This window comes from Rhopalosiphum maidis, chromosome 4 (genome assembly GCF_003676215.2).
Source record: "Rhopalosiphum maidis isolate BTI-1 chromosome 4, ASM367621v3, whole genome shotgun sequence".
Classification (NCBI taxonomy): Eukaryota; Metazoa; Arthropoda; class Insecta; order Hemiptera; family Aphididae; genus Rhopalosiphum; species Rhopalosiphum maidis.
In genome coordinates, this window is record NC_040880.1 from 29928496 (window position 1) to 29947634 (window position 19139).

The 19139-nt window shown below is 28.2% G+C and overlaps 3 protein-coding genes across 6 annotated transcripts; 2 read left to right on the plus strand and 1 right to left on the minus strand.

The window, feature by feature from the left end:
- The first annotated feature begins 6361 nt into the window (after nt 1–6361).
- On the plus strand, nt 6362–12144 carry LOC113549575 (mediator of RNA polymerase II transcription subunit 15). 4 transcript variants are annotated; one of them, XM_026950944.1, is made up of 9 exons: nt 6362–6659; nt 8065–8470; nt 8534–8902; nt 9101–9257; nt 9883–10351; nt 10407–11152; nt 11208–11395; nt 11460–11600; nt 11663–12144. In XM_026950944.1, exons 2-9 carry the CDS (start codon nt 8090–8092, stop codon nt 11885–11887), a joined length of 2676 nt encoding a protein of 891 aa, XP_026806745.1. In that variant the 5' UTR covers nt 6362–6659; nt 8065–8089; the 3' UTR covers nt 11888–12144. The 4 variants fall into 4 exon arrangements, with proteins under 4 accessions (XP_026806745.1, XP_026806744.1, XP_026806742.1 ...); XM_026950943.1 differs by having other exon boundaries at nt 6363–6669; nt 8534–9043; XM_026950941.1 differs by having other exon boundaries at nt 6364–6659; nt 8534–9043.
- A 1173-nt stretch (nt 12145–13317) lies between these two features.
- On the minus strand, nt 13318–17937 carry LOC113547788 (UDP-sugar transporter UST74c-like). Its single transcript, XM_026948287.1, has 5 exons — nt 17825–17937; nt 15096–15249; nt 14693–14970; nt 13818–14549; nt 13318–13749 (listed from the first exon to the last, which is right to left on the minus strand). The coding sequence occupies exons 4-5, from the start codon at nt 14501–14503 to the stop codon at nt 13440–13442; spliced, it is 996 nt and encodes a 331-aa protein (XP_026804088.1). The 5' UTR covers nt 14504–14549; nt 14693–14970; nt 15096–15249; nt 17825–17937; the 3' UTR covers nt 13318–13439.
- Nucleotides 17543–19016, plus strand: LOC113548714. Its single transcript, XM_026949743.1, has 6 exons — nt 17543–17672; nt 17745–17931; nt 18018–18171; nt 18347–18457; nt 18525–18709; nt 18809–19016. Exons 1-6 carry the CDS (start codon nt 17615–17617, stop codon nt 19014–19016), a joined length of 903 nt encoding a protein of 300 aa, XP_026805544.1. The 5' UTR covers nt 17543–17614.
- The last annotated feature ends 123 nt before the right edge of the window (nt 19017–19139 follow it).

A 19139-nucleotide genomic window follows, 5' to 3' on the forward strand; every position in this document is an offset into this window, starting at 1 on the left:
ACAGCAGGCACAGCTCAAACCATTGGACGAATCAGGCTGAAATTTGGCAGACAGATAGCCACTATGACGTAGGCAACTGCTAAGAAAGAATTTTTAAAAATTTGACCCGTATAAGGGGGTTACCCAAAGGGGAAAAAATTGAAAACGATTTTTTGTTCCAGTTTTTTTAAAATTAACTATACCTATACATACTTTATATAATACAAATATAAACGTTGTCTATAATAAACTTTATTTAAAATAGTTTAAAAGTGTAAAAAATAGAAAAAACCGCTGAAAAGCTATATACGAGTATGAAATTCGGTCAGTATAGTTTTGTTTTATGACATTGATATCCACTAACAAAGGATACCTAAACTTCCTGCAAAAGTCCGATTTTAATGTATGTATTTGTTGTTGTCTGATGAACTATAGTGATCAAAATTTCCAAAAAATATAGTTTTTACACACAAAAAACCCGGATTTATCGGAAATATTGTAAAATTTTATAAAAAATGGTTTAAACTGCAATTTTTTAGTAAAAAATTAAAAAAGTAATAATGTAAAGTGAAAAGAAATAATATAATCCAATAAATAATGATAGTTGATAATCATATAATATATAAATAATTAATATATATTATATAGGTACTATAACTTAAAGTCTACAGTACGTATAGTATGTATACATAGTGGATGAATCTTGGGGACTCTTACTTTATATTTATAAATAATAATTAAAATTTGTAATATTATAATTATTATTATGTTATTACCAGTATTTTTACTTTTTAGGATAAATATTGAAATATCCGCGTATTAATTTACTTAATTGTTAGTATAATAATACTGTAGTACGATTTACGAGTAACGAGTATATATATATATATATATAATTATTAATACGTATGTCGTTTATTGATATAGTATGTATAAAATGACAATAACAGGTTACTTATTTATTTTTTTAGTTGGATTTTATTTTGTACTTCGATTATTTTAAACGTAAATACAATTTTTAATTTTCCAAAAACCTCGGGTTTTTCCGGAATTATATTTTTTCATAATATTCTTCAATTTTATATCATATTTTCCGAAGCTCTGGACTATGTTCGTTAGGAAATACTTTCAATTAAAAATGTGATTTGAATACAATTCTATATAGGATACAATAGAAAAGATATGTCAACGAATTCATATAAATACTTTCAGTATTAAAATTGAACCACAGAAAGTATGTTTAATTCACTTTCGCTTATTGATCTAAAAAGATAGTAAAAATCGAAAAAAGAAGTTGTGTAGATAATATTTTGAATAACTATTAGTAAAACATTTATTTTAAACTTTCACTGCTAAAATTTATCGCAAACAAAGCTTACGGCCAAAAGCTATATATCTAGTAGAATATATTATAGGTTATGATAATAATATAAAATTGTCCTAATACAACTAATTAATATTATGTATAAAATAGTATTTCAACAATTTTAATTAAATTGTATTTATATGGGCATAGCTGTTTTCAACCAAAAACGTACCCTTCCTTTTTCGGCCAAAACAAAATTTTATATAATATATGCTGTAAAACTATATAGTAATTGATAAATAATTTTTAATTTTTGTAAAATTATGGCATTTGTATATCATTGAATTTAAATTTAACACTTTCATTACAGTGATCCACTTATTGACACTTATTTATAATTTATTATACAGCGAACGGTATACCCACTTCTTGTACTTTTAAAAAAATGTTGATGATTGTATAAAAGACTATTATTATTAATTAATATATATTATTACTATTCATCTTTCAGAATAGTAAAAACATTCTTGAGTCTTTATGTAATTTATATAGATGAGCCTGGTTTACTAGCTGAATTAATATATAAGTATATATACGTATATTTATATTTGTAAAAGTATAAACTGAATTTAAAGTTGCAGATATTATATATATGGGTGGTTCACAAAATCTATTTTGTTATCCGAATATTTATTATTTGGTAATGGTATGCGATAGGTTTAATATTTAAAATGTTTTGACTATCTTTGGAGTATTTATTGAAATATGTAAGTTTTTCAATTTATTTGGATACAATTTATCGTTCAAAATCAAAAAAAAGAACAAGATTTCTTATTATAAGTTATATTTTTCAGAAATAAAGTGAAAACATTTAACATAATATATAGTAAAACTACAATTGTTTATTAGCGTTTGAAGTTTAAATTGCATTATTATATTGAAATGTAGATATAACTCACTTATTTATCTTAACTCATATAGGAAAATACTCACATACCTATATATATTCATACAAACTACACTAGCAATAGCCTGTAGATAATGTCATTTATAGTTCTTAAAATTAAATTCGATAATCGGTCAATTTACTTTATTATTATAATTTTGGAACCCAACATAATACAAAATGGATTCTTGAACGTAAATTTTCTATAGGTGGGTATATTATTTATTATAATATAACCAAGACATGCGGGTGTGGCATCCATTTATAATATATACATATACATTATTTATCTTTTCAGTATATTCAGTCGTATATATAAATATATATATTATAGACATATTATGTATATATATAGTTTCCTACAGCAGTTTCCATGATATATATAATTTACTATATAATATATATCTGAAATCACGCTTATATCACACTCATAAATATATATTTTTATTGCAAGCTCAAATTGTTATATACTCTATACATACAACTACATATATATATATTGTAGTAAATATAATATATATACCTATTATACCTATTATAAATGTATAATATATATATATAGATATACCTAATATAGTCTATAATTGTATATAAAGGTATATATTTCTATATAGGGCCAATATTTACTATAGATTATTTATATATGTATGTATGATGTTATTTAGTAATTAAATACTTAGCTATAAATATGAAGTGTATTCATTTTATATATGTTTATTGTTCATATATTATATAACGCATCTATATATTGTATATTATATCATAAGGCAATACATTATTATAATAGTATGTACTATTATACGCACAAACACACATACACACATACACACACACACGCGCGCGCGCACACACACACACACACACACACACACACATATATATTCAAATGTATTTAATAATATAACACACAACTGTGTAGCATTTATTGTGTATAATATTATATTTATTATAATATATATGATGATATTATTATGTATATATCTGCTATTTATATCTATATAATCTTAAATGTCGGTATATATTAGGGTATATGTTTTTCCTCTGTCGATATAGGTGCATATGAAATGAATGTATATAACTACGCGTTACCTATAATATTTTATATTTTATATACATAAAAAAATATAAATAAATATCATATAATATATATATTTTGTAAATATATATTATATGTGAATATGTAACCGTCGTATACTACAATAATAATGTAGTATATAATATAATATGTATATCTATTGTATTATTTATTATAATTCTATGTTGCAGGTGTCACTATATAGGATGTATATACATATAGAGTCAAAGAAAGATATAATAACTTTATTTATCTAATTTTTATTTAAAACTTAATGAATTGAAATAATATGATGTGTGACCAAAAAAAATATACAATTCTAAAAAAATATATACACAGGGTGTAACAGGACTATTTAAGAGGACGCCATACCCGCATGTGTTGTCTCTGCAAAGTTTTTTTTTTAAATATATTTTTAATATTTTTATCATTATAATTTTAAATTTTTTTCATTTTTTGAACGACAACATTTACCTATACATTTTTAATTTTATATTCTGAGATTGAATATTTTTTGGAATTAATTTTTTTTTTCGTTTCATAAAATCTAAATTTGACTGCATAAGTATATAGTTATTGTGAGTTGTAATAACTTATATAACTTTATATAGGTATAGTTTATAAGTATTTCAAGGTTAAGTTTGAGGAGTGAAGTGTAGCAGGAAACCCCTGAAAAATGTTGGTCTAGCTACAATACTCGAAACTCAAAACTTTAAATGTTTATATACTTACAAACCATATAGGTACAGGAACTTATCCAAATTTTGATTCTTATGTATCAAAGTATACTTGGAAAAATAAACTGCTTCAGAATATGACATTACAAATTTATGATGCCGTTCAAAATAAATAAAAATAAAAAATACAACGAAAAAAAGATATTATGAAGTATAATTTTTTAAAACAATGTTATTGTTTAAGTTCAACAAGAAAAAATCCTTTAAAAACGTTTTAGTAACAGATCTTGCAAAAAAAACGAGGAAGAATCACTCATTATACATTATTTTTTTATATACTAATATACTATTAAGGCGTATACTAATAATAAGGTTATATACATTCGATCAAAGCATATTTAATGTATATTAAATAATATACATTATATCTTTTATACTTATTAGTTATATTTATATGTACTATAATAAATTCTTTTACATATACATATATGAAATTAAATGGGTTATTTAATAGGTATATAATATACGATATATTATATCAATTATACTCCGGGCGTTTATTGCTAATTATTAGGTAGGTTTAGATATACAAGTAGGTATACAATGTGTTATTTGTAGTTATATAATACATATGTATTATATATACCTATATAAAATATATAAAATATATAAGCGTTATATATTTATATTATATACCTTTTTACGTATATATTAAATGCAAAAACATAATGAATGACACTGTGTGCGTGTCGGTTGGTTTGGTACTCGGTGGGTGGGTTCCTAAAAACTTTTCCACCTCCCGTGCGTGCATTGGATGAGTCCCGCGGTCTACGACGCAGTATGCACACCGCGGCGAACCGTATTTCTCCCGTTATTGCGCACGTAAACATGTACACGACTGCCGGGCGTGCGTGTATACAGAGTGGTCTATGAATCATGCGTTCTCGTCACCAGAACGCTATAGATTTGTAATATAGGCGATTTCAATAAACATCATATAATTTTACCAATAATTCATGTGGCTCATAATGTATGTGCATATTGCACATATATGTATATCGGCCTAGTGACTGCGGCTATCTAGCCACACGTATATATATAGTTATATAGGTATATGTATAGTACAGGTAGGTACATATATATATATATAAGAGGTATGCAGCAACAGATGCCCGTCACTTTAGATAAAATAAATAGTATCAATGAATACATTAAATAAAATGTTATCCTAAACGGGTTGAAATATATGTATAATGTATATAAATTAATATATTATATATATACCTTAAAGGCTTTATGACCTTCGAGAATAGCAGACGATGGCCCCCAACCGTGCATCTATGAAATCCGTGTCTTTCAGTTCGTGATGATTTTCGGGTATGCAGGATATTTTTCTGTATAGATACCTAAACATAATGAATACCATCAACATTGATGTGTATAATATATATAGGATCGTATTATAAGGATGTCGTCATATTGTTATATATTATCATCACATATGTCTTATGAAACCTTGTTTTTCTATAAGACCACACATTCGTCGATACCTATGTATATATATATATATATATATATATATCTGCAGGACATTCGGGCGTTTACTGGATTTACATACACCCAGAATGTCGTTTTATAAAGTCTCTGCGCCGTTATATATATATATATATATATATATATATATGTATGTATGTATAAATATCGCACACGACTATTTTGTCGTTCGGAATACCGACAATTCTCAATGAAAAAAAAATGTCGCACGCATATAGGCGGTTATATATATATATATATATAGCCGTATACAGATATATGTAGAATATACCGCTGCAAAACATGTATATACAGCATTTAATACAAAAGAATTCGAGGGAGATCGTACGAGGGAGCGGCGAATGACAGACAGAGAGAGAAGTGAGAGGGAGTGAGAGAGAGAACGCACATGAGTGAGAGAAAAAATGCAATTCGTATATTATAAATCTTTTGTCCCGTCGCCCCCTACGTATATACAGACACACATATATAGATGCGTATTATTATGTTATCGAGTGCCGCCGCACAGCCCCTCCGGGGTCGGGTCAGCGGCGGCTTTATTACAATAATTACTCCCAGGAATCCCGAGTGTATACCGGCGCGCCAGTGGACCTTTATTGGTGCGCCGCCGCCTAGGCGGTGTCCCATTGGTCGACGCGGGCGGCCGATCTGTCGGAGGGAGAGGTGGCACGCATGCGCCGCCGCGCCCGAACAAGCTCCGGCAGCGGCGGCCACCCGGCACCCGCCGCCCGCCATTCATTGCCAGCCGTTCCATGTCACCCGCGACCGTTTCTCGTCGTTACGCGACCGTTCCTCTCTTCACTGTGCGTCAATATTTCGCCGCCGCCAACGCTCAGACGCGCTCTCATTGCTGCTGACGCCACAGCGGTGGGGGATTGTGCGTGCGCGTGTGCGACACAGCTACAGCCTATTATAGTGCAGTGCACTACACTACTTGAAAAACGGACTGCTGTTGAAAAAAAAAAACATTTTATTATCATCGATCATTCGACCGTCGCTGTCGTACGGTCGCAACGGATTTTATCACGAGACCGACGATTCTCGATCTTTCAATCGTGTTTTCGCGTCATTGGAAACCCGCAGTCTCGCGACTCCATTTCCTGGCCGCCAGCTAAACCGGAGGTGAGTGCTTGTACGACATTTTATTATTATGACTATTATTACTTTAGCAATAAGTGCCGAACCTATAGGTATGGTATCTATGCCCGCCACACGACCGCGATCGCATTAGGTACACTCTGAACACTTATTGACTAGTATATTTTGCATGTTTATGCCTTCATTTATCTAAGCACACTTGTTCGGTCCCCCATTGCAAAAGCTTAGCTCTTCGAAAACATAAGTTCGTGGACAACAAAGGTCGATAGCGTGTGTTTTGAATTTCTAATGTGTTGATATGTATATCGTTTGTGCGCGCGCGTGCGCGTTTGCGCGTTGTGTGCAGTGTACGTGTGTCCGCTTGTTTTAGGTTTCCGTGTAAATATGATACATTGTTATTATTATGCGCCTCGGACGTGTTTACGATAAGTTTGAAGTACAGGAAATGTTATTAATATTATACATATTGACGATTACACGTTGAATAAATTTGAGTGGATATATCAGGATATGTGATACTTATGTATAATGTAAGTGTTGTATATCAGATCTTCGTGATACATTTTGTATTTGTTTATATATATATATTATTTGGGTATTTATTAATGGAGAATTGTTTATTTTACCTACGTATACCTCTGCCATAGCAGTACAATTCTCCATTTATTCTAGTGAAAGTAATTGATTAAAATGTCTGGATCTTTTTGTTTTTAAAAAGCTATTTATTTATAGGTAGTGGGTGCCTTGTATTTATAAAATACTCTTGTAAAATATTTTGTTAGTTTTAATTCTAGTAGACTAAACGTAACTGACACTTGGAAATTACCAATAATTCTTATTAGAATAAACCAATCAACGAAAGCTTCAACAGTTTTATCAAAATACATTTCATTAACGTGTCACAGTAATATTATATAGAAATCAGTAGGTAATATAAGAAGGAGTAAAAGATATTTTTATGTTCTTATAATGTTCTGTAAAAACAATAATAAATATGGAAAAGGAAGAGTATTATTTTTATATATTTCTATAATTTGGGTCTACCGGTTGTTTCAAAAGACCTCCTCAGTGACAACAAATTAATATTTTAACTTGTAATAAATTTTAATTACATAAACTCATAGCTAATATATAGTATAATATCCTGACTATGTAACTGATAATAAATATAAATGTTTGTATGTTATATTGTACATCTAAAAACACCCATTAATATCTTGTTAGAAAAAAAAACATTTTTATATAGGTACTTTAAATTAAAAAAAAAATTAATATGTAACCAATTATTTAAAAATAACTATTAATTACCTAATTATAACTGATATTTTAATTAAAGTAAACTATTTTCAATAATATATATTATTAGTATATAACCTTGTATATAACATTTTGTATGAAATTATATTACCTGCTTTTTTAATTTATTTAGTAAGCTTTCATGAACAAGCTCAAAAATGAGTGAGGCATCGGCACAACAACAGCCTGCCACAGACGTACAACAAATGCAACAAGCACAGCAACAACAACAGCAGCAGCAGCAGCAGCAACAGCAACAGCAACAGCAACAGCAACAAAATCAACAACAGCAGTCCCAGCAAAATCAACAAAACCAACAAACACAACAAATGCAACAGCCACAACAAATACAAGTTATGATTCAGCAGCCCCAGGGACAAGTTGACATGCAGCAGCAACAGTCACAACAACAGCAACAACCTCAACAAGTTGCTGTCGCCTCTGGTCAGCAAACTATTACTATGCAAATGTCGTCAGATGGATCTAATGGAGGCACCGTGCAACTCCCTCATTCATCAGCTCCAATGACAACTATTGAGGTATTTAATTATTCTAATAATGTAATCTTTTAGAATGTTATAAAAAACATCAATATTCCATAGACATCAGGTCAAATGCAAATTTCTACTATCCAGCCACAGCAACAGCAACAGGGGCAAGTGCAAATGACTAATATACAAGCTCAACAGCCAGGACAAGTTCAACAGCAACATACTATGCAGGCACAGACACCTACTCAACAACAACAGCAACAAACTCAAATTCAACAAATCAATGACTGGAGTCATGGACGTGTTCAGTTAATTCAACAAGCTGGTCCTCAGTTTGTACAGTACAATGCTCAAGGTCAATTAATCATGCCCGGAACAATGTTGCAACATCCTACCTCTGGTGCTATACAAGTGATTGCAGCTCCTAATAAACAATTTCAGTCACAACAGATGCTCACCACAGCACATGCTCATAAACAGGTAATATCGCAAGGACAGGCAACGTCATTTCCGACTGGATATGCTGCTATACCAACTACTACTAACCAGACTCTTGTCATCGGCCAATTAGGGGTGATAAGTAGTCAACCAAATATGAAACAAAATGAAATGCAACAAACAGTACGTACTATAGACTTTTTTAATATGTTCTGTTTTATTTGGAAAATGTTTTTTTAGTACACAAGTTGTGCTACTGGAAGAACTGTACAACAAAATGCTCAAACAATGCAATTTTCACCATGGCAATTTAATGCATCACTTCCTCAAGGACTCACTTGGGCTACACCACAGCCTCAAGCATTATTAACCCAAAATCATCCAATTTTCATAAGAGGTGAGTTATCAATAAATTATGTCTACCTAGTTAAAATTATAGTGGAGAATTTAGTGAAATATCATTATATTTTTCTTTAAAGAAAAGAATACTGATATTATTATACCACACTATTTAACAAAAAAATTCAAATTATTCTTTGTTCCTCTTAAATTATTATTATTTAGTATTAATTTAATATGATATAAATATTATATTTTAGTAATAAATAAATCATTTTTAAATTTAACAAGAATTTTTTGTTAGAAAATTATTAAAAAAAATATATTAACCTTAGTTTAGTCAAAATTAATGAATAATTTATAATTTTAATGAAAAGAGACATATTATATTCACTTTGTAAATATACAAATTAAAATTGTATATTTCAATTTCGTATAAAATTGTCATCATTTAATTTATAGATTATTTAGCAAACTTTTTAACCATTCTTTAGAAAAATTTTTTTAAAGTATGTGGCTAGTAAGTAGGCACAAAATACAACTGACATAACTTATAAAATCTAAGTTGTGATAAATTAATTTTATGCTCTATTAAACATGTTTAAAAGATAATTGTTTTTATACTCTTATAGTTTTAAAAAAATGTAAATAATAATACAATAACCATTTATTTTATTGTCCAGGTGCACCTCAGCAAGATGGTCAACAACAACAAGTACAAACTCCTATGTTTATACAAAGCCCTCCTCCTCAGCACCTTCAACAACACCATGGCCAAACTATGGTGCAAACTAGTGGTGGTGTTATGCAAAACATTGGGCAAATGGTTAGTGGCACCACAACTACTACTATTAAATCACAACGTGCAGATATACAACCCAAAGTTGTTACAACACCTAATGGTATGGGTAATAACAGACAACTTTCCATACTACCATCGGGACATACAATTCGGCCAAATGCTACAATTTCTACTCAAACTACTACTGGTATACAGCATTTAAATCAAATGCAAAAAGCTCAACTCAAAGTTAGACCTAAGACTGGTGTCCGTCAAGGTTTTAGTATTGCACCTCATAAATCAGATGCTGCTAATCAAACTAATCAAACCAAACCTCTTCAGTCTCCTCAACAATCTATGAACACCAACAAGTAATTATAAAATAACTATTTGAATGAACAAATTATAAATTGTTATGTGTTTTAGAATGATTTTGACAAGTTCTGGACAACTTGTGCCACAAATTCAACAACAACAACAGCAGCAGCAAACAGTGCAAGTACAACATTTGCAACAGCAACAACAAGCTCAACAACAAATTAAATTAGTTAGTATGCAATCGCCAAACCATCAAATTGTAAGTATGCAATCGCCTCAAGTTGCATATCAACAACAGCAAATCATCAAACCCACCACAAACGTAATGAGTATGTCTATGAATTCTCCACAAAAGATACATATACATCAATTGCAGCAAGGCCAAGCTATTGTCAGTAGTCAGCCACAACAACAAATCACTATTCTGGATCGTCCAGTTATACCAGTTGTTTCATGTGCTCCTCAGGCATCAACACAATCTCAGCTTCTAATTTCTCCCCAAATTCAAACATCGACTTCATCAATGCTTCCTCCAATTAAATCTGATGAATCTCCAAAGACATCCCCAGCTGTTCAAACTAATGAAACATCAGCTGTTGTGGTCTCAATAGCAGAAAATACTACTGAAACAACTGCATCAGTTTCGTTACCTGTTACTTCTAATGAAGACAATTCTAGAGATAAAGGATTGCCTAAAGCTTTAGTAAAACCACAAGTCTTGACCCATGTTATTGAAGGCTTTGTGATACAAGAAGCTGATCAACCATTCCCCGTAAATCGATCTTGCACTATAGCAGATATTTCCAATAGTGCTCAGGACAAGGAAAGCATAAAATTAGATGAAGAACCGCCAAGTAAAGATTTATTTAGTTTTTATTTTTTTCTGTTATTTATATTTATTTTTTACAGATAAAAAGAGTAAAACAGACAATAACAACCAAGACAAAATCAAGTGCGACTCATGTGGAAAATGTCAAGAATTACAAAAATTCAAAATTAAAAAGAAATCGAAACGTTTTTGTTCACAAGAATGCTCAAAGATATTTGAAAATAGTTCAAAAACTGGACAAACCGACAAGAAAAATGGAAAAAATTGGGTATGCATTGTAATTTTGTTATATATTTTTTGAAAATACCAATTAATATAATAATATTTATTAGGAATGTGAAAGCAATGGTTCAGCTGGTGATTCTAGTAATACTGCCTCATCACTTGATTTACCTAATCGAATGCAAATTGATGTTGACCCTAAGACAGATGTGGCTCCAGAATTGTGTTCTATTAATCCATTGACATGGACTGTAAGTTATTTTATTTTTATTTGTTATTTGTTATTTATTATAATTTTATGATAATATCTTAGGTTAAAGATGTACGGAAGTTTATTGGCCAACTAACAGATAGTGAGGAAATAGCAGCAGATTTTGAAAGTCATGAAATTGATGGTCAGGCTTTGATGCTGCTCAAAGAAGATCATTTAATTAGAGATATGTCAATGAAACTTGGACCAGCATTAAAAATATTTGCAAAACTGGATGCCATGCGTACTGAAAATCCAGAACTTCAACCCCCTGCAACTTCACAATAAAGTTTTTTATGCTCTTATACTCAATTATACTTTTTATAGTATACATTTTTATATGGTTAATTTTAATTTAACATTTTCAAATGTTTTTTTATCTATTTGATATACATATATTAACCAATAGTACTTATTGGCATTAAGACTTATTATTATAACCATGTCATTAGTACTCAATTTTGTTTGTGGTTTTGTGTAGGTTTTTGTTTAAAAAAATTGTAATTTTCAGTCTTATCCCCTGTTTTTCCAATATTTTTGCTGTTTATAAACTCTTTTTTTCTTAAAACTTTGTAAATTAAATTGAATTAAATAAGCTATTTTTTTTTTACCTTAAGATTTTATAATTTGTGACTGTTTATTAATGTTAATTTAAATTATTTTATAAAACAATTTACTGAAAAAAAATGTACTTTAAACTACTATTTTTAATATTATTAACTAATTATTATTTTTGATCACCAATGTACATTCATACTTGTTCAAATAATTCAATTTGGATTGGTTCCTTTCTGTTTTTGTGTTAGGAATGGTTTTTATCGTCATATAACTCTGTAATGTGGCCTTATTCTCAAGACATACTGTATAAGTTTATGTTTTCTGTAGAAATCATTTTCAGCAGTTAACTAATATAACTTGTTTATTCTTTATTAGAATCTATGAAATTAAAGAACCTATAGAAATTAGTTTGTTTATTATGATTTTTTTTTTTTTTTTTTTTATGAATTATATGTTAATTGCTTAATGCTGTCAGTGTTCATAATTAATCTTAGTATTAAAGTTTTATATTATCTATACATAATATAATTTATAATCATATTGTTTGATAACTTCAATAGAAAAATTATTGTAAGATTTGTTAAGTTCTGTTTGGTTTGAAAATCTTAATGTCGTATATTAATTATGTGTTTAAGATACGGTTATAATACAAACTTGTGGTTTTTCCTCTTAAAAAAATTGTTCTAATCATCTAGGTATGTAATGTTAGCCTTTAATTACTGTATGACATTAATACAAATTATAGGGATAAAATAGAGATTATTGTTATTTTTAATAGTTTGTGCAGGTCTAACTTTTAGTTGTTGTGTTCATTTACTTTAATGTTAAGTTAATTATCTGGAATATTTTTTATAATATATAAATAATTGAATTGATATTTAAATTTGTTTTTATTTGATGCATGCAAAAATATGTATCACTCAAATGACTAATAGACCAGTTTATCTGTAGCTTACCATAATATATTTCATTAAGTTATTAGATAATAATTAGATATCTTTATATTCTTTTATTTGTAAACAAATATATATTTATATATAATATACATATTATATAATAAGTCTAAATTTTCTAATCACATTAGTTCTCGTATAAACACAATTTAATAAAATATTACAATTTATTACCAACAATAATTAAAAGGTAACAAATATAGCTCTCATACAAGTAAAATACACAATGAAAAATAAAATACAATAATTTAAAAGGTAACTAGTATTATAAATTATAATTAATAAATTTAATTTGATATAAATCAGACAATATTGTATAGAACAAAGTTTTATACATTTATAGTATTTGGCAACTTAATTTGAGATGGTGAAGATGGTCTGAATGTAACATAAGTATAAAATAGACTACCAATAACACTGATATTAATACCAATGAAATTATTCAATGTGTACACATAGTCACCACCAATAAACATACCCATATAGGTAACAAATATATTTTTAAGACATCCGATAATTGTTGTTGTCAAAGCTGAATTGTATTGAGTACATAGCATTATGCTATAATTTAAAATAAAGCCCATTATAGATGAGATGAAAATTTGGATTAAAAACGGTGTATGCAACCAATAACTGAATCTGAAAACAAATAATATTTTAATAATGATTGCTTTTAATGAAAAATTAAATAACGAGTAATTAGATACCTGTATACTTTATCTAGATCGCCCGAAAAATATAACAGTATTAAAGCAGGCGGTATCATGAACAAAGATGAGTAATACATAAGTCCATATTTCCCCATTTCTTTTTTGGAGTTTAATTTTTTTTTGGTGAATACTCCATTTGCAGCAGTCAGGAAATCATTAAACAGTACAAACATGTATCCGTTTAAATTGAATCCTAGGTCATTACTTGCTGCTATAATGGCACCAGACACCATCATGCCAACCGATATTTTGACAGAAAACTTGGGCCTAATGTTGAGCAAATAGTATTCACCCAACATGGTTATCAGTATAGAGAAACGTCTTAACATGGTGAACATTGGCAAGCTTAATTCTTTGGTACCGCCTAAACCAAACTCCATATTACCTAAATATATTAGAGGCATTGGAAACGTATCTTTAAATGTGTGGCTATTTAAATCTGGAAATTTTAGTTTTCCAAGACTTTTGGCTGTAAACAGTACAAAAATTGTCATAAACATTTGGCAAATGGCTAGAAATTGGAAGGACGGAAACCCATAACTAGTTAGTACAGATTTATTCACTACAGTGATTAACATAGACGCAGCGGCATAGAAAAGAGCCGTACTAATTTTTGAAAATGATGTAATTATTGAAGAGTCTTCGACTAGAGGTTCTTCATCCTTGGTGTTTGTGTCTACCATTTTTAATCGTTTATCCGTCAACTTGCTATCACATGTTGACAAAACACTAAGGAAAAAAAAAATGATAAACTGAGTATATATTGCAATATATTCCTCTATTAAGTAAATATATTACTGCAGTTATATAAATGTAATAAATATATATATATATATATACATAAATGTATTAATGCTATATTTTGATTTTACCTTAATAGGTAGTTTAGATACTGTTTGCATCGTGAAACAAATATCAAAATCCCTTATAGGAGCCATATGATGATTTTGTTTTTTCGTTCGTCCACTACGCAAAATGAAGATATTCTATCTTCATTTGCTATGGCCACCTATGATGTCATTTGTGTAAGTAGTATCCCGACAGCCCAACTATTCAACACTTCAATATTATAGTGTTATCGTGGTGTTCATGATAATCGTATAAATTAATAATTATACTGTTTTTGTCTGATAAACTGGATCACCGACAACTAAAAATCGAGAGCAAATGAGCTGAATAGATATTAGACATTTTAATTTTTAATTCAGTTATTCTAATTTATATTTTCTGAACTGTAATAATGTAACGAATAACGAAATAATAAAATTGTATTACAATGGTGTCAGATAGATAACTGATAACTTATCTTCAACCGGGCAGGCGCACCAATGTTTTTATGAAGAAAAAAAACCTTTGTAGACGTAGAATAGTGTGCTGTGGTAAGTTTGTGACTACAACTTGTAACCATTTTTTAGGTCTATGCTTGTAACTATAATAACAAATTAACAACACATTTTATCTACGAAAAAATGGTATAAATTATTAAGTTATAAACAATACAAGCATAAATACATTATGCCATATAGATTTGAAATAATAATTATTATGTAGGGAAAAGCAAATATTTTATTTTATTTTATATAAGCCGTAAATTATACAATATTTGTACATATTTATTATACATATAAATGAATGTATAAACAGACATAATAAAGGTATGGAACTATTCAACGGTTACATAAACATCGAATTTTGCAAACACATTACTTGAATCTCGCGAAGAGTGTTCTTTGCTTCGTTTGTTAACCCCCAAGCATTGCAATAGGGTTGAAGCCTTGAAAACTCACATGAATTATGTTTATAATAATTATTTTTTTTATTTATTTATTATCATTGGTTAATGAAATATAATTTTTTGTTTAATTGGTGTAGAGGTGTAGACAATCCGGTATGCAAATTTCATTGCGTTGCTATTGAATTTTTTTTAAATATATTAAATTGAATATATTGTTTTTAAGTTCTCGAAAGAGAATATCTGTATGTTTAAACTTAAAAGTTTATACTCGAAACCTACTCAACCAATTTTGACGAATATTTCAAATATACAGGCTAAAAGAGCAAGCACGGCACTAGAATTTTTTCCCGGGGAGGGGGCAGAGTGAGGCAAATATTTTTTTTACATGGGCTAAGGTTTTTTCAACAATCAATGAAGTTGTTTAAATAAAATATAAATATTTTCGTATCATATAACATAATACACAAGTTTTTATATTTTATGCTCTAAACAGATAGTATGTACAAACTTTTAAATAGTTAAAATTGTTTTAAGAATAATGTCAAATATTTTTTTATGTACCTTATGTAAGAAAATATTTAATCACATCACAGACCTTCAACAACTGTATTAATAATGATTTACAAAAATTATAATTTCTTTATTACTTTGGGTATGTACCATACAAAGGTATGTAACCTTTGTGAATAAATGATTATGGTTTTTTTGTAATTGTACATTACAAGTATATGATAAGTGTAAGTAATTGTGTTTAGTAATGAACAGACGAATTTATTTGACTCAACTTTAATGCAATGATTTGGGATACCTTTGTTTGTTTATTTTCTTTCAGTAATTAGTACTGAATAAAGGTAATAATAAATAAATAAAAGATTTTTTTATTTTATAAATTTCAAAACATATTTTATTGAAATTTGAAATTGTAGTAAATGTTTTCTTTATTAGACAATACTAATAAGTAACAGGTTAATCCATAATAAAACGACCAAACATGTTTTTTGTTCAAACTTCGTTAATTTAATTATTATAATTAATAATAAATTCAATTTATTCCTCAATTGATAATGTTTTATGACTACGATATATCGTACATATTTTTCAGTGGGGGGCTGGGAAAGCTAGAGCCCCACCTAGCCACCCCTAGGAGCCGTGCCTGTAAAAGAGTAGTTCTAAAATAAACAAAAATATTCAATAATTAAAAAAACTTCTCGCGGAGTCGCGGCCCACAATTTGAGAAACTAGTTTAAAGATTAGTTAGAACCACGTAACGTGGTCCACATTCAATGTTCAAAAATATACCAAGTATCTACTATAGTCTATAGTCTATATTCAATATTTCAATCTAATTAATACAAAATAAAGTCAGCTAATATAATATATTGTATACATTATACATATGTCCATATTGATATTGAATCAAGGAAAAAACGACAAGGTGGAAAACTTGAAATATTTTTTTACTTAAAAGGTACAATTATAATTTCTTCGTATATATACAACAAATTTTGTCGTTATTTATTGATTACCATATATAGGTATTCATACCAATGCCTTATTATTTAGTGTAAGAATTTATATAGGGAAGTTCCACCTCCAAAATGTATTCAAAACCTATATTATTTTTTGCATAATACCTCACCATCACTCTCCTAAAATTGTTTTCTAAATTTCTATATACGTTTTTGGTTTATACAGATTATAATTCATTTTCATGGGACATAGTAAGAACCATGATACAATGTCGTCGTCATGGTAAAAATTATACTTAATTATTAAATAATTAAAATTGATAAAAATAACAGAGACGATTTTGAAAAATGTTATCTAATAAAAAAGATCGATTTGGTATATACTATATACCTAGTATCTAAATTTCAAATAGTATAAAAATAGGCTTAAATAATAACAAATTTAAACTTAGAGGTACGATTTAAAAAGTTTTTTCATTTTCATATTATATTAATACTTATATTGTACAATATAGATACATTTACATTAAATAATAATTAGGTATATTGTATAGACAGCAACACCAAAGCTCTAGATTTAATTTGAACATATGATATATTTCAATACTATTGTAATCAAGATGAGAATTAATAATGAATACAGAGAAAGTAATGCAGTATTTTATTTATGATTCATCAATGATTGATTACAAAACAACTAATAAATATATAATTATTTAGAAACGTATGTAGTCGAATGGTTCAAATTGTACAAGAAAACCATTCAAAATTTTAAAGCATTTTATTTTAACGGCACTTACCCGCACAGATCGTTTTCACCAAAAGTTGTCGAATTTATATTTAAGCTTGCTGATGAATTTGGTGTGGATAACACCGTCAAGTACAAATGTGTTGAGTTGTATGATAGGTAAGTAATACCTACCTACTAAAAAAATAAAAAATATGATTTAATTTTAATAACATTTTATAATAGTTACTCAATGAAATTTTTAGATTTTTATCTGAATATTTCATTCATAAACATAAGAAAATCTATTGCAGTCATTCGAATAAGTGGCTGAAAGTTTTGAAGCAGTGTAAGAAACAATCTTATCTACGAATTATTTCGTGCATGCAATTGCTGTCCAAATATGCTCAACAATCTTTGGTAATTTATGAACAACTACATTTATAGTTAAAATTTTCATTTGAAAATTTACATTAAAGGACTATAAATTTAATTTATTTAATGATATGTAATTTATCAAATAAATAATTATGAATTTTATAATAAAATTGATAGGTTTTTATAGCTTAATAAAAATGTTCATGTTAATATACAGATTCTTAAATTAAAAGATATAAAAGTTATACTACAGCAAACTGGGCATATGTATACAAAAAAAAATATTCGTTCTTCAGAAGCTAAAGTCTTGCGCATAGTTGGTTATAAGGTTAAATTTTAAATAATATTGCAATGAAAATAAATCTACATTTGTTAGTAATATTATATTGATTTAGTTGAATGAACCATCAATATTTATGTTGGTTGAATATTTCATTGACGTGATCCCATTTATTACTACGGATAGTCTGTATTCTACATGCTTATTGCTAACAGATTTTGTTTATATTTATCAACAAGAGCTTTATGATCAGCTACAGTATCAAAAGACAAAACATAGAATTTATACTTACAGTGAAAAGTAAATAAAAATATAGGACTTTATACTATTATTAACTATTAAAATATTTAATTGTATGCTGTAAAATAAATTATAGATACTTGTTTTTACTATTATTAGATTAGAATTACTAGACATTGAGTATGACAAAATAACTACAGCAGCAGCAGTTGTTGTCACAGCTTTTTACATATTGAATTCAACTGATAAAACAAATGAAGAGTTATGTTTGTATCTATCAACTTTATGTGAAAAGTCAATTGACTATTTGTTAACAATTTCAACTATTCTAATTTCTATCATTAACTCAATTAGCATTGAATCATAATTTAACATAAACATATTATAAATACTACGCAAGTGTATTTATTCAATTTTTTTTTTTTTGTAATAAGTATCTAGATACTAAACAATATTTAAATTGCTCAATTTCATTAATTATATATAATGA